Source organism: Pholis gunnellus (genome assembly GCF_910591455.1).
Source record: "Pholis gunnellus genome assembly, chromosome: 21".
NCBI lineage: Eukaryota > Metazoa > Chordata > Actinopteri > Perciformes > Pholidae > Pholis > Pholis gunnellus.
This window is the reverse complement of record NC_136548.1, coordinates 7986373-8011668: the sequence shown is the minus strand read 5'-3', so window position 1 is coordinate 8011668 and position 25296 is coordinate 7986373. Positions and strand designations below refer to the sequence as shown.

At 42.5% G+C, this 25296-nt stretch overlaps 1 protein-coding gene across 1 annotated transcript; it reads right to left on the bottom strand.

Moving 5' to 3' along the window:
- Positions 1 to 340: 340 nt before the first annotated feature.
- On the bottom strand, positions 341 to 24977 carry itga3b (integrin, alpha 3b). The gene is made up of 26 exons (XM_079183093.1): positions 24789 to 24977; positions 12589 to 12716; positions 11682 to 11764; positions 10409 to 10658; positions 10098 to 10196; positions 9761 to 9965; positions 7934 to 8127; positions 7370 to 7458; positions 7138 to 7274; positions 6897 to 6983; positions 6741 to 6808; positions 6373 to 6518; positions 6106 to 6252; positions 5889 to 5986; positions 5082 to 5250; positions 4860 to 4934; positions 4696 to 4775; positions 4470 to 4547; positions 4222 to 4324; positions 3742 to 3918; positions 2157 to 2288; positions 1634 to 1747; positions 1424 to 1522; positions 1223 to 1348; positions 852 to 1007; positions 341 to 479 (listed from the first exon to the last, which is right to left on the bottom strand). Exons 1-25 carry the CDS (start codon positions 24962 to 24964, stop codon positions 897 to 899), a joined length of 3171 nt encoding a protein of 1056 aa, XP_079039219.1. The 5' UTR covers positions 24965 to 24977; the 3' UTR covers positions 341 to 479; positions 852 to 896.
- Positions 24978 to 25296: the final 319 nt, after the last annotated feature.

Genomic DNA, 25296 nt, shown 5'->3' with positions numbered 1-25296 from the left:
ACTTGGTGGAAATAAAAATGAGGAATGACCAGCAACTGCTTGGAGGATTCAGAAAGAATAAAATGGAAACATATATGCAAACACAATAATCAAATCAATTTACAATTTGCTCTGGAATGCAACCCCGATTCCAACACTGAATTCATCAAAAATACAATCTCTGAAACAAACTCTTCAGGATATTGCACTGAAAAGGGATGAAATGAAATTTCCAATTTTTTTCCATGCACGTGGCTCGACCGAGCCTAATGTTTTTTTTGTTTGACTCGTGTCAAACCAGTGTGAGTGGTTCAATGCCCAAAGTAAAGGCTTCAGTAGTAGTAATGCTGCATCTCTGTCCAGTTGGTGATCCAATACTTTTTCTGGGGCTCCTCAGGCTGAAATCCAAGATTGAACTGATACCGCTCAGCCTTGCGAATTCTCACCCCCTGGTGCTTTGGCATTATCCGGTAGTAGATTGCTCGCTTGAAGAATCCAAGCTAGTGGGGAGGGAGAGAGAGAGAGAGAGAGAGAGAGAGGGAGGTGACATTAAAGAGGATACACTTAAACAGCAGGAGAGCTGGGATTAATGGCGAGTTGAGAATGAGATTTAGGATTCATAGTCTGAGGAAAATCAAGTAAAGTAAAGATAGACCCACGCTGAGTAAGATGGAGAGGGTGATTAAAGTAGTAAAGACAAACATGATATAAAATGATCAGCAGCGCACACTGATAGCCTGAAAGGGAAACAGAAGCGATGTTAGGTAGACACAGAGCGGACATAAAAGAGAAAGTTAAGTCATGAGAAAGAGTCACACCCCAAGCTTAAGTAATAGTATCCAGAGAAAATCCATTTGTATGGGCGTCGTTACCCAAAAGCCCCACTGGTGTGTTCTGTTTGGGGACCCATGGGGGCCTCAGTAGTCCTCAGTAAGCCTCTCTGTCTCAGAGGGCTGGATCTTCATCTCAGCCTTCTGGTCTTTGGCCTCATACATCTCCCTCCTGTTGGCCCTCTGGAAGAAGCCACACTGGGGGTGGAGGAGCAGGGTGCATGTCAAACGTTAGACTAAAGGCTCAATATGGAGGTAATAAAATCAGTAAGAAAAAAAATGAGTCAACAGCTCTCATAACCCAGAAACGATTGTTGGTGTGACAGAGATTCGGGGGCTATTTGCTGTCTGTGTCTGCAGAAATACAGCATGTGCAGGACTGTAATCAGTGCAGCAGTGACTGGCAGTCTCACCTTCCATAGTATCACAATGATTATTCCCAGTAGGAGCATTCCCGCCACAGCTGCAGAGATGATGATCCACAGCGGGAGCTCGTAGGGTGCCTCCACCCCCTCCAGTGGTTCTATTTCTACTGTGAACTAGAAAGGTGGAGAGAGTCAAGTAAAATCATCATCATCATCATCATCACAATCATCATCATCATGATCACACACCACGTTGGTCTGACTGTCCATCCTGATGGTTGGTTTATCTGTAATGAGCTTCAGAGTGGCTTGACCTCTGACCGTAATTCTCAGAGCGTTGGAATAGTCCTGCAGGAACGAACACACACACACACACACGGCAAGAAAACATTGTAAAAAATAAGTTCAAAGGACACCATTATTATCAATAATGTGTGTACATAAAACTGGAGAGCTGACCTCGAGCATCGTACTGTTCCACAAACGGGACCGGACAGAAATTTTGGCTGAATCCGTCATGTTGAGCAGCGGACAGGTGAACGTCACGCATCGGGCTGTACCCTTTGAGCATTCCTTCAACACGCGATGACAAAGAACAACTATTACACAAACATTGACACTTAAGACTATTTTGCTTTTGCAGCCAGTACAAGATTCACTTCTGCACTCGGGGATGACGTTCTTTACCAAAGAATATGTTGAGTGAAAGTAGGTCGTTGCTATTGGTTTCCAGCCACACTTACTGGTCTACCAGACAAAAACATCTCAGCAACAATCAGGAAGATTGCCCTGACATTTGGTAAAGATATAAATAATTCCCAGAGAATAAATTCTACTGATTTTGGTGATCCCCTGACTCTTCTTCCGGTCCCACCACCAATAAAGTGCAGATATTCATGATCTCTGATCAAATATAATTGATATTTGTACTTCAAATGACGCGTGCAAGCTTGTTCATGAGAGCGCCAGATCCATTTCTTACCAACAGGTGTGTCTCTTTGTGAGGAGAGAGCAATGTGATGGCTGCCTGTGGCTCAATAATTTGTGGCTTTGTTGTCTCAACGTCATCCACCACGATCTGTCGTTTAGTGCGCTTTCGTCCGCCCTCTGACAACTGGAAGACAAGAAAGTGGGAAGGGAAAATTAAATAAGGAAGCAGATGAGACAGAAACATGACATCAGAGGGCTCGTGGTAATTACTGGTTTTGATAAAGACATTACAAAATTGTTCTTAGAATAGCACTGTCATTTATACTCTATTTCTAGGCCGCACGCATTATAACTTTCTATTTGAGGCTCTGTGAAGTCTGGATGTGGCGACACATACATTTTCCAAAATGTATTTCTGAACATCTGTGGTTTGGCTTTGAGACCTTTTTCACACCCATTTTCTACCGCCGACATCCACTAATGCAGCTCAGGCTGCTTCAGTTCACTCACGTCAGTAACTACAGTTCACGCAACAAGCCTGCGAAAAGCACAATGGCAGCAAACACAATTAAACTGTGAGTAACTGTAACACAGTTGTTATAGCCTATGCTAGACTATAATGTACTTTGTGTTAAGTAGCAAACATTGGCATTTTAAACCGCTAAACTGAGATGGTGGACATTGCGAACAGTAAACCTGCTAAACGTCAGTATTGTCATTGGGAGCATGTTAGCATTAGCATTTTGCTCAAAGTGCCGCTGTGCCAGCCTCACTGAGATGCATGTCTGTAGACACAGTCTTGTTATTGGTTCTAGGCATTTCATTATGTTGAAATGCAACCGTGTGGCTTTTCAGTAATGGGACATTTTGGGATGTGCGTATGTCTTGGGTGTGGGCAGGAGTAAGCTGTAAGAACAGAAAAACTTTTGCAAAGCTGCCAGTACACGGAGAGATGGGAAAGGTTAGATGAGAAAAGCATGACTCAAAGGGGAATATGAACCCAGGATGTTTTCATGTGTTTTGTTTTCTATTCACAATCTCTATCTTCAGTATCTATTCGATTAGACAAGATAAACTTGACCAAGTTAGGGGATGAGGAAAAGGGGCATAACTTGAAAAAGCTGTCTCGCCCGCTATCATGGTAGAGAAATTAAAAATACAGAGCCTGATTTAAAAAAAAAAAAGGAAAAAAAGGAATTATCAAGAAGGAAAAAGTCACACAATGTTGCTATTTTCTATGTTTATGCAGGGGGACCTTAAGATTTAAGGTTACCTTATTTAAGATTGTTTGATGGTTGGTTTTTCACTAAAAACGATGTTTACTAAAAAAAGATCTGTGTCCTATTAGTAATGCAATAAAAATACCCGTTTCTTAGCTAAATCTAAGGTGAAGTGATCCTAGTAGCCACTTTTAATGATGATCAGGATAATATTGTGAATCTGAATATTTTGGCCAAGGTAATCATGACATGAAAGTTCCATATCGTCCTATGCCTAGTGCCAAATTTGAGGAAATTCCCTCAAGGTGTTCCTGACATATCGCGTACGTACGTGCATACAGACAGACAACTGGAAAACACAATGACTCTGTCCAAGGCTGTCGCCAGGGCACAGGCATAACAAATAAAAAGCCTTACAGTTAGGTTAAGTAGGTTGACAACTTCTCCAGAAGGGTTACATTCCACCTCTGATTCCCCTTTCACCAAAATCTTCGTCAGGTACAGCAGCCACTTGCCGTTGGCTACCTCAAAGGGCCACTCAAACTCCACAGCCAGGGTCCCCATGTCTCCCAGAGGCTGTCCCCTCATGTCCACCTAGTGGGGGGAAAAAAATAGGAAACTTCAGTAACAGAAAAAAATCAAACATAATGGTGAGAAATAACAATATGGTGTGGAATAACAGTCAGGGCTTCACTTTGTAACCCCTAAATAGTAACCACCCCTGGTCATGCTTACACCACAATCCCTTCCCCGCACGATATTAAACTTCAGAAGAATTAAAAGTTTTGGCTTCAAAGACAGGGTGGAGAAGAGGAAAATGTGGGTAGCACACATATTATAGATGCAATATACAATCCTGGAGGTCTCATATAGTCTTGAGTGGTGATGGTGACTCACATTGAAGGTGAACTCCACCAGACTGCCCACGTCACTGGTGTTTACCATGGCTGACTCGCCCATCACCGTCCCACTGAACTCCGTTTTTACCAGCATGTTTGCTCTGGACAGGGTGAGAGAGTTAGAAATGATTGTACACTGTGAAAGTAACAATTTAGTGCTGTGACATTAACTACTTCAGTGTCCATGGCATGTCTGTGGTCTTTACTGTATATATACAGGAAGTCATGTTCGGCAATGGGACTCACATGGAGAAGGAGGGGAGGATGGTGTTTTCAATCTGCAGGGCCACAGGCACAGGATTCAGGTCACTCTGCTCACTAAGACTGAAGAAACAACCCTTATTACTACACTGTGAGCCAATGTAATGTAATAGCCACTAGAGCCATTTGACACTAAACACAAATCAAAACTGGGACCCAAGCCTTCAACATAAAAAGGGAACAAAATCAAGCATCAATGTTAAACACTTACGTGGACAGAAGCAGCTGGGACTCAATCTCTTGTGTGTACAAATTGATCCCTGAGGTCTCGAACTTGAGTTCAAGTGACACCTGATAAGGGAAGCGAGAGAATGAGCGGTGTCGGCAGGAGGAAAGGAGTCAACATGTATGAGAGAAAATCAATTCAGAACATACCTTTTCATTGCCTTTAAGTGGATTTCCCAGCTCACAAATCACTGTCTCATGCAGATTGCATTGCACATCGTGGTCCTGAACACAAAATCGGCATATTGAGAAAGTGAACAAAATAATTACATTTTGATGGCAAACATGAATAAAGATATAACATAATGCCAATGAGGAAATGCGTAATAAATGGACATTTGTCAGTCATCTGCTGCCCTCCAGTGGACGTACCGCCGACCTGACGCCAGAGTAACTCAGTGCACCAGGGATGGTGACGTTGAGCATGGCCTGGTGGGCGTCTTCACCAAGCTTCCCCCCATCAGGAAAGTTGGTGACCTCCACCATCAGCCTTATTATCTTCATATTGCTGTTGAACTGAAGTTTCTGGAATTTGCCGTACCTGGAGACAGGGATTCATGTACTGTGTGTATTATTTCGTCACTACATTTTTAACAATCATTTTGGCTAATCAATACATTAACGGCCCTATTTACTCCTACAGTAGTTCTTACTTGCTACAGTAGGTATGTGGCGGTGACAGCTAATCAACAGTGACAGTGCATACGTTTTTGAAGAAGCATTTGTGATTGTTACACATTTCAAAGGGTAAAAATAAAAACACTCTGTATTGACATTGAAGGGAATAGTTTGACATTTGGGGATTTACACTTATTTACTGTGCGCTAACTAGGAAGCTACAGCCAGGGACAGTAGCTTAGCTTAGCATAAAGACGAGAAACAAGGGTAACAAGGCCTTGCTCTGTCCGAAGATAACTGCATGAAATAAACCATATATATATATATATAACGTGTTATATTCTTCTTTCCAGTTGTTATAGGCCAACCAGCTGATGGTGCTAGCTTGATATTATTATTGATATTATATATTTAGTGGCATCAATCTTCTCATCTAACTCTGGACAAGAAAGCGAATAAACATATTCCCCAAATGTCACCCAAAAGCTATTTGTGACTTCCATCAGCTCTAAAAACCCATATCAGTCAAAGAGGACTTAATAAATCAGAGTTCCATTTCACCTGGGGTAAGGCTTATGCTCTTCGTCAACAAACTGGGCTGTCAGCTGCAGGTTACTGCTACATTTGTTGTCCGAGCCACACTCCTTCTGAAAGTTAATCTGCAGGAAATGGAACACATAATAATGCATCATACCTTACCGGGGGAGTTCCACACAGGCTATACGTGTGCTTATAATGATTTACAATGCGACTCGTGTGTGTATGCACCGCGCCATACCTCAGTTCTTTGAGTGAGTTTCTGCTGTTCACTGAGAATTGGGAAGGAGTCGAGGTTCTGCAGGGATCGTCTGGATTTAGGTTTCTGCTCATGCAAGGAGATGCTGAGGGAAAAGACCACCGGTTCCAGTTTGTCTCTCACAAGCCCCTGGAGAATCAGCCAAGAGTCTTACATTAATAAACACATGGTTACTGGGCAACAGCACCCCTCACCATAGCTGTAAATAAAACCCGCATTTGAATTGATGCATTTGTATTGAGGATTTACCACTACAATCAGTTTCAGAGTATGACACGTGGATTTGGAAGATGGCAGGCTCAGGAAGCCGGTATATGTGTCGTCATCATTGCTCTGAAAGCGAACGCGAGGGCTTCTTCTCCTCTCCACGTCGGCCTCCACCGTGTACTTCACCGCTTTACAAAGTACAAACACACAGTACGTTACAGAACGCTACAGCAGACAATACAGCAAGCACACAGCATGCCAGTATCCCCACAGTTTGTAACCATAGATATACATGTGGATTCAAAATTGCAGCCTATATTTTACGTAAATTGGAATTATTATTCATTTCACATTGACATGACTCCTCATTGGAAATGTTTTTGTAATTTAAGTAAAGAAAGACTGCTTACTGGTATTTTTCTTAAAGTCTTTGTTTCCATTGCTTAGAGTGAAAGACATACACAGAGTCGCTGTGATGCTGTAAAACACAAAGAAAAATGAATGTATTTTCACACTAAATCTAATTAGCCAGTTTCAGAATGAGGTGTTCTGAGGAGACATCTCACCATGGTGTACTTCCAAGACACTGATTAGGGTCCACAATCTTTGGCTCGACAGTTAAGTCCTTAGTTAAGTGGAGGACTGGTCGAGCCCTGAAAACAAGGAGGAAGAGGAATAAAACTGCCCAATTCATATCATTGCGTGAACAGTAAACATATTTACCATTTACAAACAGACACACACCATCAAATCCAACAAGAGAAACAAACAATTCCATATTCTGCTTCGCCTCTCTCTTATTTGTACCTGAGCAGAGCCACGCGGTCGTCCAGAGAGCCAACTAAGATGTCAGGATAACCGTTTTCATCCATGTCCATCCCTCCATTGATGGAGTAGCCGAATGTGCGGAATTCTCCCTTTCCCACCGACTTACCCTCAATCACCTACAGGGGGCGACAGTGACAAATACGAGGTCAGCACATTAAATCTGGCCCTCGGCATGTCTGAAGTGCATCTGTGGCATTAAATCAGAAATCACCTGACTGGGGTCCTCTGAGATTCCCTTTTTACTTCCCATCCATATGTAAACCTTTCCTGTGCCGTGGAATGGAGCTCCCACTGCAAAGTCTGCAGACATAAACAATGGAGTGAAACATTAAAAGGAAACATGCAAAGGCAGTCTGCTGAGAGGAAGCTAAGGGATGTCTGTGTGTGGAATATATTTGCCCTCTAGGTGGTAGCAGAGTACTGCTTAATTTTTGTACAGCTTTTAAGTAGTCTGAACTGCAACACAGTAGGTTACGTTATCTTTCACTGGTGGGATAATTAACAATCACACAAAGTCTCAATGGGGAACTGAATGGTTCCTCTTTACCATTTTTTTCATAGCAGCGCCTTTTAATAAACAGTAGTACCCTCGAGGTAGACAAAATAATAGACACTTTATCAAATGAATGTAACTAGAAATATCTGAATTAACATTTCACCAAATCAATAAAACTTGGGTGCAATTATTTTGCCTTTTTTCAACTTTTACATGACCTATTCCCTGTATTTAGCTGGTCTTGTGAGTATAAAACAAATATTGTGTTCAGAGTCATACCTTGGAATCCATCTTGGTTGACATCACCGATGGGAGCCACTGCAAAGCCAAATGCAGAGGTCGAGGGACCCTTCAGCACCACGCTGGCGGTTTTTTGGAACGATCCATTCTCATTCATGAAGATATACACCGCTCCTCCCTCATCCTTCATGCGATCAAAGTAAAATGGGGCGCCCACGATCAAGTCATTCCAGCTGTAATAAGCAAAGGAAATGTCCAAAAATATTCTTCAATATGCAAATTCCTGCACAGAAATACCAGAAGATGACATCCTAAATAGTATATTCCTTAGATTTCAAATGTGTGTATTCACTAAAATCTTACAGACCAAACAAGGTTTAACTCGTGCATTCAGGGAGACATGATTTCACCATTGTGTTATGATAAACACTTTATCTCAGCTGCTGAAAGGACAGGTTCTCTCATACAAACATGTGTGTCATGCATTCTCTGCATAACAAGGCAGATCATAGCTACGGAGCATTCGAGCGTGAGGCAGCTCAAAAGGACCAGATAGAGTTACAGACCATCCTTCTACACATTAACACCTCTGCTCCTAAGGAGTCAGATCAGTCTCAATATTAATGGATATCAGAATGTCGATATCAGCCGAACTACAACCAGAGAGAGTTCAGAAAGCATCTTTGCTACATCCAGTGGCCTGGAGGTCAGAGGTCAACTTCAACATGGCGTCTGCTCCAAGTGCAAGGAATTACCGTCTTTGCTTGCATCATTAAATATGTTTGAGTTATAACTACTTGCTACATTGGTGATGTGGCGTTTGACACTAGCTTTGGCTAACAACTTAGCTAACGTTATATAATGCTAATAGACAACCAACCACCTAGGACCATTAGCTAGCTAGCCATAATATAATGCTAGTAACGTTAGACACCAGTCGCATACGGGGTGGTAACTCACTTAGCAAATAGCTTAGCTACCTGGTGAAAATATACAACAAATAAGTTGATCACAAACCATGATAATAAATTAGTTAGTTAACTAGCTGGCAAGAACAGACTGCACAACAGTTTTGATGTTGACTAACGTTAACGTAACTATGATTATGGATAGCTAGCTCCTAGGTTGTCTATTAGCATTAATGCTAACTAGCAATATCATTAGCATTAGCTATATATATACAACTTGTTAGCTAACGCTGGTGTTGAATGCCACACCGCTAACATAGCAAGCATTCATAACTCAAACATATTCAAATATGCTCGCCAAGGCAGTTACTTATCCCGGTACTTACACTCTCCCCGGGCAGCTGGATGTAGTAAGTGTGTTGTCTTTCTTCCTGTTCATGAATACAGACTGCACATGTGCAACGATCAATTGAATCTTAACCCGCGAAGCTACGCTCACGTGATTGGCTGACACGGAAGTAGACATCTAAATGACCACAACATAATTTCCTGTTCGAAAAAAACTGCATTTGTGGATCGAGCCACAACGAGGGGAGTCACTCAAAACCCCACATAAAGGCAGTGACGTTCACACAAGACAAGCAGTCTATAAATTAACTTCAACAGTCTGTATATAGATGTAACAACAACATCCAAATATATTTTTGATGAAAATTGCAAATACTTTTAAATACAAATCTTTGTGGGATTCTAAATAATACATGTTTGTGTGTGCATCAGAAAATACATTGTGAATCCTTCTGTGTGCATTCATTAATATTGAGACTGCTCGGACTCCAATGGATTTAAAAAAAGGAAGTCTAATTGATTCCCAGCATGGACAATTTCTAAATGTACTATATTTCAAACAAGAAGCTAAAGATAGTAACGATGTTCAGTGTGGTGCGCAGAGACTCACTCGTCATTGTTGAGGTCGGTGACAGCCAGGCTGCTCCCAAAGTACGAACCCACTTGTTCCCCGGGAATGATGAGCACCGGCTCGATATTGTTGTCAGTCTTTCTCCCGAACATCACAGATCCCTTGGACTCGGCCCTGGGAGACCCTGTCACCACTGTGTACTCGTCACGGCTGAGCAGCTTCCTCTCTTCAAGAACTGAGTAACCTGCGGAAGACAGCATTCGAGATTCACTGTTAAACTGTCATCTGACTGTGGGAGGGGTAAGAGGCCTTGAAAGCATGGAAAAGTCCATACATTTATATGATGCAAAAACATGTATTTGTACTATATATTTACCCATATAACTGTATCGTCTTTTCAGCTGTCCAAAGTCTTTGCTTATAGAGTCCCAGGAAGTCAATGGATCTGGATCTCTCCACGTTACATGAACATTTCCTTTATAAAAAAGCAGGATTAAACAACAATGTTATGTCTGCTTCATGCACATTGGACAGGTTTTCCAGACAGAGAATAATCCCAGTGTTAGACTAACACTAGAATTTAGCAGACTTGCACAGGGTTTAATCTTTGTCTGTGAAACCAGCCCATTATTTCAGTGTTCAAGTAACAAAACGCACTCTTTTTGGTGTTAACTCTTCAGTGCCCACCTTGCCACAGGTAGCTGCCTGTAGCGCCAATGTAGACATCAGTGTCTGTCATGCCGCCTGAGATGCCCATGTTGCACATGCCCTCTAACTCCATGTCGAAGTTGGGGTTGCAGACCTCATACTTGTAGGTCTGCCATTCATCGTTGGCGTCATAGGTCAGGTCGTTGCTCCTGACGTAGCACTTTCCTATCATCCGTCGCTGCTCCTCTGTGCCTCCTTGGATGATCTTCACATAGCGATGCCCGCATGCCTGGACACCAGAGAAAAGTGTGTATTCTGGGACATTATGGTCTGTGTAATTGGTCTAACTTACAATGTGCCAAATCTGGCGATCAATTCTGTCACTTTGGGGTGTATAGTGCACATCAGAAATATATAATGGCTAAGAGCGAAAATAATCCTTTAAAGCAAATTAAATACCCTTGGAATTAAAACAATACACCAAATACATTCCTGATCATTATGGTAGTATTGCTCCTTTTTGTATGACACACTAAGCGTGCAGTAATAAGATGAGGCAGTCTGTTTTTATGAGCCATAAATTGTTTTTTTTTTAGAAAACAATTTAAGATGTGACACACAGCTCCTATATAATAGGATAGAAATACAAAAAAAGAGGATAATTTCGCCATGTGCTTTTCTGTGTCTTTCTACTCTTTTTCTATTCAGGTGTTTCATTTTATCAATCTATAAAAACATATACAAAATAAAATAAAAAATGTATAAAGATTTTACAATGGATGAACTGATTTAAAATAAGAAATAGAGCCCCTTCCAGTTTCCAGCAATAATAGAAGTGTCAGATGTGAGTGTCCAATATATTACAATTTAAAATGAAACAAATGGAAAGGGTAAAATGTACCCTTTCCATTATTCATATATATATATATATATATATATATATATATATATATATATATTCATGAATATTTTTCAACCAAAGAAAAAAAAATGTCTCTTTCATAATAAAAGGGAAAAATCTCTCTGGAGAAATATAATATTTTACGTATGAACATGATTTAATTATAACTATGTGGCAATTCATACCTGCGTGTCATTTTGTCTTGGGTGTGTGCGTGTTGAGTGCATCATCCGGTTGGTTTATGCTGCAGTAAATATTGCAACAAGCACACTGTGTCATCTGTGACACTTAATAATGAAATGCAAAGGGTAATATCTCACCCCACTTCCCCTCAGTGCTGCAGTAAATGTTACCATATATAATATTCCACCTGCGACACTGACTAATAGAGAAAACAGGATGTCATCTCACCAGCACGCGTCCCGCTGGCTGGTTTCTCTGACTGGCCACTGTCACACCAAGCCACATGCCCTCCACCATCTCAGATGGATTTGCTGTGGAAATAAAGTGTAGAAATACCATTTCACATTCGGATTATTAAAATGGTAGGTCTTTAATTTAAAAACCAGGTTTCTACTGTTCATTCTGTATCATTCAACATGATTATTGTGAATATAGTCACAGGAAAACCAACCCAAACAGTCAAGCTTCATTCAGACTGGATCATGCCCTGACGAATATTAACTACAAAAATGTGCTGTGACTACAGCAACAGCCACTCCAACCTCAACATCAAAAGTGGCGAGGAAGCCTTTTATTATGGTTCTTACTTGTCGCCTCCGGGGGGGGGGGGGGGGGGGGGGGTATTCACCTCCAAGTAGTAGAGCGGTAAGTCTATCAGTTAATAACCTTCAATTAAGAAAAGATGCGCTTTCAGAGTTTCATATCCTGGAGCTCATCGTGTAGGTGCAGCAAATTATTGTGAATGCGAGATGCCAGGGATTAGACTCTGAGACTGTTCGAGACTGGCTGATTATTCACAGTTCACCGCTTTGCAATCAGGAGTTTTTGGATTCCCATCAGCCTCATCTCTACTTTTTCACTGTGAGCATTTTCTTTTAACTTAACTTAATGCTGTGCCTCACAGAGCAACAAACATGTCTGTAGACTGTAGTCTTGTTTTCACATCAATGCTATAATGCTCTCCCTCATCTTGGAGTCTGATCAGGTTCAGACTGCAGTCGACGACCTTCACTGTGTGACTCAGACTCACTCAAATCACTAACTGGACCTGTACAGAAACTCAGTTATGATACCCCATTCCCCTGTTAAATGACAAAACGATGAATCACATCCGAGAGCTCTGCGTCACGCTTACTTGTGCTGACCAGGTCCATTCTGGAGCAGTCGGAGGCGTCTGTTGTAATGGGACAGGAGTAGACGGCACCTGTTTCATTGACATTTTTTAGAGATTCGGCTTTCTCTTTGGGTGCTCCTGCAAGAAGCCTGGACAGAAAGACAGAGACAGATTATTAGATTAGATCAGACCTTTGTCATGGTGTTATACAACACAACATATTGTAACAGCAGCAACAAGAAAACCTAGATGATTTCCCAGATATTTCTTCTAGTTTAAACACAGAAAATCCAAACAGGTTTGAGTTGTAGTACATTTGAATGTGAGCATGTTGCTTCCATCTTCCACCTTAGACATAGTAGTACGTATTCGGCTCCCCTCCACCCACCCACACCCACACCCCCACACCCCCACACACACACACACACACACACACACACACACACACACCCACACACACAAACAACGAGTGAGCCAGTTCACGTGACCTATGAATTAATCGTGGAGATAATTAAGAGTGTATTAGTCAGAGCGTGACCCGTGACAAGTCTGGGCACCACACACACACACACCCACAAACTAGCTTCTTGGTGATGGACCTGATCTTTTTGTCCACTCACCCCAGACACTCCCTACATCAGCACCTTTTAACACACCACAGAGCTTTGAAGTAGAGGGATTACTCCCTCTACAAGGCTCTGCGCTGGGACACCCTATTTACTGTCAGCACAAGATTTATTAGCTCCACTTTGAGGGCGGGGGACGCCGACAATCTTGTTTACAGTGTGTGTGTGTGTGTGTGTGTGACAGATGGTCTGCCGTTATGTGGGGAAACAAAAGCATATAGCCATGTAAAGTGTGTTCTTTTCATTGAAACTTTCTGAATGTGTTCATGCAATGTTGGTTGGGCGCTGACATGGCGCTGGCTGTGGTGAACAGTGGAAAGTGGTGAGTCAAGCCGTTAGTCAAGCTTGTGGGCCACCCCTTACACACACTGATAAGTCTGTATTAATACAGATAATGGGTGTATACTTAAAGATACACCTTTACAGTGCGGCCATTGTGCCTTCAAAATAAAATGTCTCTCATGAGTCAAGCCTTCATTGTTCCAACTTGAATATTATGTCCTCATGACGGAAGGATGAGGCGTACTGAAGTACTTGATGTCTGAGTAAAATCCTAAAAATATATTTCCTAGATTTTGTAAAATATTTTTTGTGGTGAGCTGTGCATAACACAGGTTATGCGGTGGGTTTTCATAAACACAGTTTACTGTGAACCAGGCTGCACCACTCCACCACAGCCTTCTGTATCTAGACACACACACACACACACACTTGCATAGACAAAATGCCCCCATAAATACTCAGAATCTAATCATGAGAACATCCCCAGACAAATATTTTCTCTTTCATGTGTCACCTGAACCTGACCAGACTCAGAAAGTTTGGCTTTGCATGGAAATCAGTCATGTGAGTTTGTTTCCACCTCTGATCTTACATCGAATTACCCCCATTACCGATTTGAAACGTGAGCATTATTTTTTACCAACATGTCTAATCTAACTTCAGGAGCTATGGCATCATGCATATTACTTATCGGTGGAAAAGTGGACCAGAACTAGATATACATTGCTCTGCACAAAATATTTTTCCACTGATGCATAAAAAACAGTCACCCTGCAGGCATCGTTTGAAACAGAACGGTACAATTATCCCTTCTTTCTGCTACCAGATGGGCATTATCATCATTGAATCAATTATCTTGCCACGGTGATGACAAACAGCTAGAGCCTCGCTAAAGATGGCCTCTGGAAGCCAGCAGTTTACAGTGGACTGGCAGTTACGAGTCCTTGGTTCAGGTCATCATTCAGTAATGTAGACAGCAGCTGAGATTCCACAGAGAGTTGTAGTAGTTAGTGGGACTGACTGATATGTGGAGAATCAGGGCCACAGAGTCCCACTGCGAGTGTGTAACCGCTTCCATAATCTACCCTACATGTGTGTGTGTGTGTGTGTGTGTGTGTGTGTGTGTGTGTGTGTGTGTGTGCTCCCATACAACAGAAAACGTTAGCAGATGAGCAAGTAGGTGCGTGTTTTCATGACTTGCTTGTCTTCTTCCATAGACTTTTAATCAGAAGTCATGGCCACCTAAAATGTTTTTCAGCTGTAAAGGGCACAGTGTCTCAAAACACTCCCTTATAAGGTCAGCAATTCATGTGGGAAAAAAACGAAGCAACTTATCCAACGCATTTAGAAGGAAAGAAAAAGAAATGGGGTCAACCCAGAGAATAAGCAAGACTGTTATAAAACACTCAGTTAGTGTGAATTTGCACACACAGAAAAAAAAGAAGAAAAAAGACTAATTGAGGCACAGAGTCCAGCGCTAATCTCTCATTGTTAGGGAGGCTTGGGTAATCTTGGCTGTCGTTGCGTTTGTTGCAGCAAACCGGAGAAAAATGACTTAGTCCAGCTCGAGCTTATAAACAAACTCGTTGTCGTCTCACTGTCTCATCAGAGCCACGTGGGTCACCTGTGTTTGTTGTGGAAATTCAACCCTGCTGATAGACGCACCAGGTTTGGCATACAGTGAACACACAGCTTCAAAACGAGGAAGTGGTGTTTTCATAAAGGTTAACACTTAAATTAAAGGAAATGGTTTGACATTTTGGGAAATATTCACTTTCTTGGAGAGAGTTAGAAGTGCAGATTGATACCACTCTAAAGTCAGTGAGGTAAATATGAGGCTGCAGCCAGCCAAGTATTAGCTTAGCTTAGCACAATGACTAGAAACAGGGGGAAACAGCTAGCTTGGGTCAGTTAAGGCCCCTCTAAAGCTTGCTAATTGAATAGTTTTACTGTACATTGTTTTTTTACTCGGCACAAAAGCCAAAGTGTAAATCCGTAATATCAGTTATTATTAGACCAAAGATGAAAACCTCTCTAAATGTCAACAAACAAATTCAAGGCCTCAAGTTTGTCACTTTATGTACTCGTCCATGATAACACACCTCATATCCTGTCCTGTGTGCTCTCCTCCTACCTCCCTCCCTGCTCATCACCTCCTCATAAACAGGCTGTCAAAGGCCCAGAGAAGAGAAGGGGGGGGGGGGGGCAACCTGGAGCTACATTCCTACTCTGAAGACATGTTCAAATCCGCCCCTCTTCCTCAGAAGTGATAGGAACGGCTGACTAAACCAAACATTTACTGTGGCGAACACACCCAGCCAAGGTGAGCGCTGCCTGCATTCTTGACACCTAGAGTTAAGAAATTCCCAGAGGAAGGGAGTTGGATATATTCATATCAGTGGTGTTTAGTAAAACAAACAAGAGGTCAATTTATAAAGCCATCTCAATCATGACTGCCCACCTCAGCTCCTGACAGCAGCAAAAAAACAAAGGCGGGGGAGCCGGGGTTGAAAAAGCGAGGGAGGGACGGAAGGGAGGGGAGAGCAAAAAGGCTGATCGCTCCTTGTCTCACAGGAGAGAAAAAGAGAAAACACGACAATGCCTTGTCAGTTTGGTAAACAGACATCTGTCTATAAGACACTCAACACAGCACATGTAGCTCCCTGGAAGTTAATCAAAACTAAGCCCTTAGTCTCTCAAGCTCTCACCCCCCACCTGATGGCTCCTGACTCAGAATAACATCAACAGCACTGAAACCAGGAAACGCAACTTAATTAGAGATGACTAAACCCTTTTGGATATGACATTTTCTCTCCATCTCACAGGCCTTTGCGAGATTAACAAGTAGAGACAATGTGCAGGGCCAAGTCAGTCGTGTTTACAGAGGAGCAGAAATGTCCCATTTTAGATTACTTTCATCTTCACCTGGGTCCAGTCGGAACAGGAGGGCGATGAGACAATATAGGTCGAAACATGGCACACAAGTTCTCACCCTGACATTTAAAGGCCCTTGCCTTAAATGTCAAGCGGTATCAACATATAAAAATGGGTAAGTGAGAGAAAGTGGTCGACAAAGAGACCCAAGTATTGTAACGGCTGCGAGCGTGTTGGAATATGTCAGCCTTACACAAGTGATGGATCACCTCTCCAGATAAGGCTCAGGGCAACCTGTTTGTCACAGGGTGTGTCTGTGGCCCTCGGGGGCAAAGAAAAAAAGGTTTCAGCTTCATGTAAGAAAATCTCAGTGCCTGTTTTTCACAGCCGCGCAACTCTTTTAAGAACTACAACCCATGACGGAAGAAGTCGTGATTAGTGTAATGAATCTTTCTATTCTTTGTGAATTCGAGGCAAATCCACAGGTCTGTCTCTTCTGCTATTAAAAATGATGTGTCAGGTTACTGTCAGACCAACTTGTTGTTGGACAAGGAGGGGGGGGGGGGGATTGGTGGATCAGTGCAGACGAGGCTCAGCGATGTGAAGAGGAGAGAACTGTGAGCCAATGTCACCATCTCCTGCAATCCTGGTCATTTTCACTGCACTAACTGGCAGACTGTGCGAAAAATAACGCAGTATAATAAATCTGTGCACGAGAGAACGAAAGTTGGTTCGTTATTTTGCAACGGGCATATGTGCAAGCTGTTGTGGATGATGAATTGGTTTGACCCTCTCTGTTCTACATGACATGGCTGCTCACCAAATTGCCGAACAAGTACAAGTACAAGCACGGAACAGGCGCACAGAATGCTATTAATCCTCACCCTTTAACCTAAATCCATTTAAACAGATACACAAACACACACACACACACATGCTGCACTCTCAATATTCTCCAGGATGGTACGGAGCTAGTGCATTACAGGCGACTCATATCGATTCCACGGAAACATTGCCACTTAGACCCACTAAGCAAATAAACGGAGATAATACTGAATGGAGCGATTATATTCGCAGATTGAATTAAGCACAAGGACAAGAGCAGACCAGGGCCGAATCTTTTAATGCTCTCATAATGACTGCACTGAAAGTCGAGAGACATGGTGTGTTACCTCCTGGTCCACCATTACTGTGCTGACTTTAAGAGGAAATGAGTCACGTGATGAGTGTGTGTGTGTGTGTGTGTGCGGTTTCACTGTATTTCAATAGCACTCTGATAAATCCAGTTCTTTGTACTTTCAGGAAACACTCTCACAAAGCTGTAGGTAGGGGTAAGCACACACATTGCTATCAGACTATTCACAGTAAGCACGCCTAGTTGTTAACACACTGACTGTGTGTGTCTGCACGTACAGAACATGGCTAACAGATGATTCCTCTCTGGACAAACAGTGATACATCAACCTGCTGCAAGTTTAAAAAAAGTGGTCAAACTGACCTGCCATCACAGCACCTGTGCATCGCAGTACTTCCACATGTTTTTCTTTATTTTAATTATAAGAAATTAACACGGACACTTTCCCACGACACAACACGGCAAATGTACATAAGGCCAAACTCTTCATTGATGTAAAACAAGGAACTTATGTCTTCTGTATAACTCTCAAAGGGTGTAAATTATTAACGAAACATGCACAGAGTGAAGGGAGATCAGTGGTGAATGCACACCCAGTAAACCATGTGCACACCGCCAGTCGTGTTAAACTGTGATTTCACGAAAACAGCAGTGCACCTGGTGGGATGCAGCCAGAATACTGATCCAGTTTCATTTGATTGTCTAAAAGCCTTGAAACGTTTGTTTTCCAGTCACACTTCTCTGAGCTCACTGACTGTCACTGAGTCCAGAGCGATAGGGTGAAGAGCGATAGAGCTTTTTTCGGCCCTGATCTCTCATCTCTGTCAATCTGTGAGGCAAATCCAATTTGCTTTATCGGCATCAATGTAAGCCAAAGAGTCAAGTAATAATGACAGTCTCACAGTGTAGCCGCCGATAGTGACGTTAGATGTTTTAAACAAAGAAGCAGACTGCGCATGCATAACAATTAGAAAAAGAGTAAATGAAATCCTGGCATCATTGTGATAAATGGTAATTTAATCAGGAGGGGAAAACATTTGATGAAAATGAAATGCAATGCATACATTACTGTTGATCAAAAGATAATATATATATATATGTCAGTTTGCACCTGCATTTCTCTCAAACACACACACACACACACACACCAGTCTAATCTCAGCTGGACAAACATCCTGTTTGAAGACCACCATCTGCCATTGGTGAAACAGTAACAAGAGAGCAAACTCATTTAGACCCGGTGTGGCAAATTAAACATGGCAGGTCATCCCCTGATAATAAACTAACTCGCTTTTCATTAGCAACGAGTAAAACCTCGTCTGACAAGGCCAATGTTATTTTGGCTTACGTGTGCAGGTTGGTCTGCTAACTATGCCTACTGAGAGTCTGGTGTCGCTGGGTGAATGACGTCAGACTGGCGACCCCGACTGCTGCAGATGCAGACAGCACAGCACCGCTACACACGATTATCACACACACACACACACACACACACACAAACATACAAACCGACTAAACTGACAGGAAAAAATACACACAAATGTATGCAAACAAACAGAAACAAACAAACTGAGCCTGGAGGCATGTTTCTTAGTGACACCAGCAGAAACCTCATGCAGCCATAGCAGAATTCACTAGAGACTTCTAGCAGTATCAGTAACAGCATTGCCATTAACATTTTGACCCCAGCTGTATGTAGAGGGGGGAGACGGGGGGGGAGTATAGGGTTTACAGGTGGACTACCGCACAGCTGTAATGAAGCAGACAGCAGCGCTGTTAGCGTGTCTGCGTAGTGCCAAGTTTTCACTCAGATATTACTCATCTTAAAAAAAAAATAAAAGCAGAGCAGGTGTGTGCATGAAACATCTGGATTTACCTGTTGGGGCTTGAAGAAAAATGGCCGCAGAACACCAGTGAAACAGAACACTTAATTCTACTATTTTCAATTACCGATATAAAGGGAGGTATTTGATAACATATCTTCAGCACATCTTGTATTGTTAAGGCCGGACAACGAGCTGCCGCCTTCACTGACATCCACATGAATACCGAGTGTAAACCTATACTTCAGGATCATTTCCCCTTCAAAAGATGAAAAATGGCATGAAGAGGGAAAGGTATTGAAGCATATAGTTTTTCTAGCTGCAGGTAGCCCCCTCATTAGCCCGGAGGCCAGCTCCACCAGCTTCTTTTCCATGCTGTTTGAGGGCATTTGTACAAGCAGGGGAGAGAAGGGGGATCTCTTACAGTTTTGTTAGGATAGAAGCAGTCTTCACTGCAGGTATTTCCAATGAAAGCCCCACCGTAGAGAATCTCCTCTGTGGAGATTAGCAGGAGGCCTCATGTCCCGCTGGGATCCAGTTCAACATGTTATTAGAAGCCGTCATTCATTGAGCTGCTACACAAAATGCAGCCCATGCCATTGCCAACTGATTGGATACAGCCAATAAATACCATAAAGATTAGGACCAGTCACTATGGACACACTTGCACTTAACTTTAGTGAGGTTGTGTAGAGTTGCAGTGGCTTGGGTTAGACTTAAAACTATGTATAAATTACAACCTACAATCACGCTGGTCCACAACAGACTCATCACACATTGTCTGGTTTTCATCCTTTTTATTGTTGGCGACCACTTTTAAATAAGTAAACCCTTTATATTGGGTTTATTAACTGTAAATGGTTTATAAATGGTTAAGAAACAATGACTAATGCTTCGTAGATCAGCTATAAGCCATTAGAGCTAATTTTGGGTTGTAAAGTAATAAGCCTTTATGTCTGCAGTTGAAAGTGTCAATAAGTCTTTAATAAAAGGTTTTAATAATCAAGACTGCAGTGTTAATGAGTTGTATATAAATGTATTTCCTGATTGGACAATCGTGTCTGTTTTTTTTATTTTTTAAATCAGTGGTCAAATGGTCTAACGGTACCAATCAAAGTGAGTTTTTACAACCTGGCAAACTCAAGAGTTGTCCTTATCAATTAGTAAATGATTCATCAACCATCAATTAAGCCGACTTAGAAACCCTGTGTAAAGGGCATTGTATTAAAAAAGGTTAACCAACAATAGAAAAACACAAAATAAAAAACAAACGGACTGCCTTATCAGACAGTGGTAAAAATATTTGAATCTTTGTTCTTTACATTTAATACTTTTTTACTGGATCATAAATATCTATGTAATACAACGCTATAAGATAGAATCATTATATTCATATCATGTGACGAAGGAGGGATTAGCAAATAATATCAAATATACAGTATTCCATGTAGTCAATGGTCAATGCATTAACTACGGGCACTTCTCGAAGAGACATGAAATAAAACTGCGAGCATGTAATAGCACAATCTTTCAGATGCTATGACCACATCAGGTACAACTCCCAGCTGGCTCTCGTGTAAAACATGTCTGAGGGTCTAATGGACAACACAGGATTGTTTTTTGGGAAATGTTTCACTGTGGCACGACATTATAGCTCTGATGGGGCCCACTTCAGAGAGAAAGACTACTCGTTTTTCAATGAGGGGGAATGTTGGATCACAGCCAAGTTGGACATCCCCACCTGCATCACTTACATTAGCCTGTGCAACAGCATGTCTGGTAACACATTGGAGCGTTTAGTTTAAGTGATACTATCCAACAATTTGAGTATTACATTATGCGAGTCTCATGTAACAAGTTTCAAGTAATTATGTCTTTAACAGACTAAAGCTGAGGTTCAATACAACAGACCATCTTCATCTGCTGCATTACATTCACTTTACAAAACAGAAATTTGATTTAGGAATCAGGTGTTCAATTCCGTCCAACTTTAGGTGGTTGGACGGAAAGCCGAGCATGTACTGTGTGTCTGTAAACCTTACAGCAGGTCGACCAGTATAATCTGTAGCTCACAGCAGAAAGGGGAAGGCCCCGTCAAATGAAATGGCTGACTCTCATGGCCTCGGGCGACTGTATTCAGACAGTGATGAGCTAGAAAAGCACTTCAGCTCTGATTAGATATTCATCAGTCAGAGGAATTCAATTCTTCCTCTCAGCTCGCAGAGGTTCCCACCCACAACATTAAGGAATCTTTGTCTGCTGAAGGATGAACAGAAGGATTTTTATATTTTGGAGGATTTGTGTGTGTTCTACAATAGTCAGAACCACTCAGTCCTGTCTTGTCTCAACCTGAAACCTGGCAGGTTGTGACTGTGCAGAGAAGGGCAATACATTCCAAGCATACCATGGGGTCAGGGGACTGGAAGAGCCAATAGGTGGCCAGCTGACTACCCAGCCCCTCCTCCTTGCTGCAACAGAGAACAAAAAAAAAAGCCCTCTCAGGGGAAAAAAAAATGGGTGATTCAAAGAGAAGGGTGAAGTGGAGAAGTGAATGCCCCGTACAAATTGGCCTCAGGTAGCTTTTAGATCATTCAGGTGCAGCCCTTCCCCAAGAAGAAGCAATGTTGGCCCAGTAATTGGTCATGCACTCCCCCCAATTTGAAAAAATCTTTTTTTAAATTGCTTCAGTTGAGCCAATATGCGCTGCTAGATTCAGACTAATGAGATAATGGCCTTCATCTTAAGGGAAAACTTTATTGCACTCGCTTTATTGCGGAACAGGGAGTGGAGGCCCTCTGTGATGACTTTAATCCTGGACTCTGTTTGACTCATGCATGTGCAAAGAATTCAAACATCGTACATGTCATGACTGGTTTAAATACCCAGTTCTTGCATTTTTCAAATATTCACACTCTAGCTCGCACCAACGATGAGGAAACATGTGACAAAACAGCTCTGTGGTGCGGTGAGACAGATACGGGGCCACAAAAGAGGCCAGACGACACAAAGCAGCGCCGTAAAAACCAGCCCGAGACAAACTTAGTAACACCATCAGCACATTGTGATGCGTCTTCACAGAATCACAGAGTATGTACACAACTAGGTCTGAGTACCGGAGGACTCTTTACTCAGTGGTGGCTCCACAGACAAATGGGGCGGTTGAGATGAGAGACGCACACATGTTGTTGAGAAATTCAACACTTAAAGTGAGAGTTTGGTTGCAGGTATGTTGGTTAACACTCTCCTTTTGAATCACAGGTCAAAGTCACATTGAGGCTGGAAGTTTCAGAGCTTTTTGTAACATTTTCTAGAGTCCCAAGCTGACATCAGGCACCAAAACACAACACGAGGCAAGCAAATGCAGCAGCTATGAATTCAATTACTGACATCATCATTGACATATTTTTTTAGCTTTAGCTTATGTCAAGCTTGCAGAGACGACAAGACAACATGACACTTGTGGTCCTCCATTGTTGTGTGACGTCAGACAACTGCTTCTTTGTGAAGTTGAGTACACGGATTTAACTCGAGTTTACAAATAGGAACTCCGTTGCACTTTTTCTATAGGAGGTCAAAATGTTGCTGAGGTGTCTGAAAAGCAGCATTAGAGATGCTGGGAGATGGATTTTGATGTTAGAAAGGGTCAGCTAGCTGTTCCCCGTTTCCAGTCTTTGTGCTAAACTAAGATAAGTGGCTTGTGAGTTGTATTGATCTTCTCATCTGACTGTCACTAAGAAAGTACTTCCCTAGATGTATTTATGTACTTTTCCTTATAAACTTAATCTAGGGGGATGTTTGCAGCATTTATTACTGAAATTAATCCTTAATTACTAAATTAAAAGCTGCAATATAGAATTGAGCACACATTTACTTACATATAGCAGCGGACTGATGAGACTTTTTACAGCCTCCTTGTCCCCACGGGCCTCCGGCCTCTTTACCACGGCCATGTGGTCCCCTTCTAGGGTTGCAGTCTGTGGACAGTGAGACCATCCCTCTGGGGACATGGGCCAAGATGGCACATTGATCAAGTGTCAACTGGACACGCTGCAATCTATTCTATGAACTAGGGGACATTTCTGCGGAGATTCGGTTGATAAGCTGAGTTCACTTCGACGGTGACGACACAGAGGAAGTGGGCCCTGCTTTGCAATTTTCTTCAAAGCAGCGCGAGGACACAGATAACAGCCAGCTATGGTCACGCTGTGTGATCACAGACGCGGAAGGATGAGGGGGGCCGCGGTAATTGGCCGACGGAAATCCTACACTAAACAATGATACAGTTTGAGTATCTTTCAAGAAGCTGCATATAAGAAAGGTGTGTCACATAAATTCTTGGCGGTGAACATCAACTATTCCTAAAAACAAGAAGCATGTACTTTTATGTAAATCCTCCCAAACTCTGTTCACTCCACAAGAGCATTTATGTCCCTGTAATAACAAACTACAAGTGTTACAGCCCAATGAACACCTTTATTGCGAAACACAATCCCGCGTGTGTCTCAGCTGAATGTAATAGCACCGGTGTAGGTGGAAAGAAAGTAGAGCAGGCTGTGTCATGGCTTCCTGTGTATTCCTTCATGAATATGTACTGAAGTCGACCCAGAAGTGACAAATATGGGAACCCATAAACTGATCTGATTTCTTTTTTTGCCCCACTTGCTGTGACCTTAAAAGACGTCTTCGGCTTGTATATTGAACTCCAGGCAAGCCCCAGATTGTAGTTGATGAGTCTGTGCTCACCTGGCTCAGCTGTTTCGCCTGCAGCTAAAGTTTCTCACAAAGAACAGGAATTATGGCATTTGCAATTTAGTCAATTGTGCATTTGCAATCATAGGATTGAGTTAAAATTGGAGAATTGCACTTCGGATGATTAAAAGATATTGGATTAACGTGACAGCCAGAGAAATTAAAAGGTGAATATGTGTGTTACAGAGATCTATTTATTAATATTATGTCTTATACCTCAGATTCCTGCTTGATGCTACGTTGACTGAAATGCAAACATATTTTAATGCAAACATATTTTAAACGTTTTCTGACCCAGGTCCCAACTTCCGCCGCACGTCCAATTACAAGACGTTCATCAAATAAGACAGGGGCACAAACATGGCACCGTTCTTCTAAAAAAAATGTCTCACGGCCTAAATAGGCTATTAATCCGCTCCGCTGCCGTTTAACAGGTGGTTGCCTTGAGAGGAACTACTTCGCGTGTAGAAAAAAGGGAAGTGTGTGATGCGAAGAAACCCATCTAACCATTAAGCGCAGTTTATAAACGTGACACAGGTGTTAAACGCAATATACCGCGGGTTTTTTTTTTTTTTTAACCGCAGTATGTGAGCGCAATACGTTTCTCCGAGACGGACAAATGGTTGTTTTATCGCCACCTGGTCTGAAGCAGGTGCGTAGTCTGCGTATTTGAACCTCAACAGGAGGAAGAAGTGGAGTGTTTTCTTAAGACATGCACAGCTGAGAACTTACAGGTACTTTCTGGAGCCCGCCGTCAGTTGATGCAGAGCTACGGAGAATCCAAAGAAGCTCCCTTTGGTTTGTCCCTCTTTGATAACAGGAAACCGTTCATCTATGTTAAATCCACTGCAGGTTTGCGTCCCGTGGTACACAACCAAAACGACGCAGACGAATAGTCTGGGAGACATGTTCGGGCTGTTATTGTCTCGAGCAGTGGGTTTCCTTGCAGATCCACGATCAGCGTGGGTCCCGGCACACGGCAGTCTCCCGCAATGAGCTCCAACAGGTAGGCTGCGCTTCACAGAGACCTGCCCATTGAGAGCCGGCTGTCCCCCCCTCGCGCTCAGTGTGACTGCCTAGGTGTCGGTGTCTGCCTCCCTTTGCCGCCGCCCCCCCCCGCTGCTCCCCCTCCCTTCCTTCCTTTCTGCCTTCCACACACAGTTGAAACAAGTGCACTAGATGCATTCACACACAGCAGAGTGTGGTTAGCTGTGTGAAAACCTCAGTATCTCGCTGTCTC

Excerpts from the sequence above, each read along its gene's own strand:
- itga3b (XM_079183093.1), bottom strand. The coding sequence starts at position 24,964 with ATGTCTCCCAGACTATTCGTCTGCGTCGTTTTGGTTGTGTACCACGGG. Across the intron at positions 5,987-6,105 it reads AACTCACTCAAAGAACTGAG|ATTAACTTTCAGAAGGAGTG; the intron begins GTATGGCGCGGT and ends CATTTCCTGCAG. Across the intron at positions 2,289-3,741 it reads TCAACCTACTTAACCTAACT|TTGTCAGAGGGCGGACGAAA; the intron begins GTAAGGCTTTTT and ends CTTGTCTTCCAG.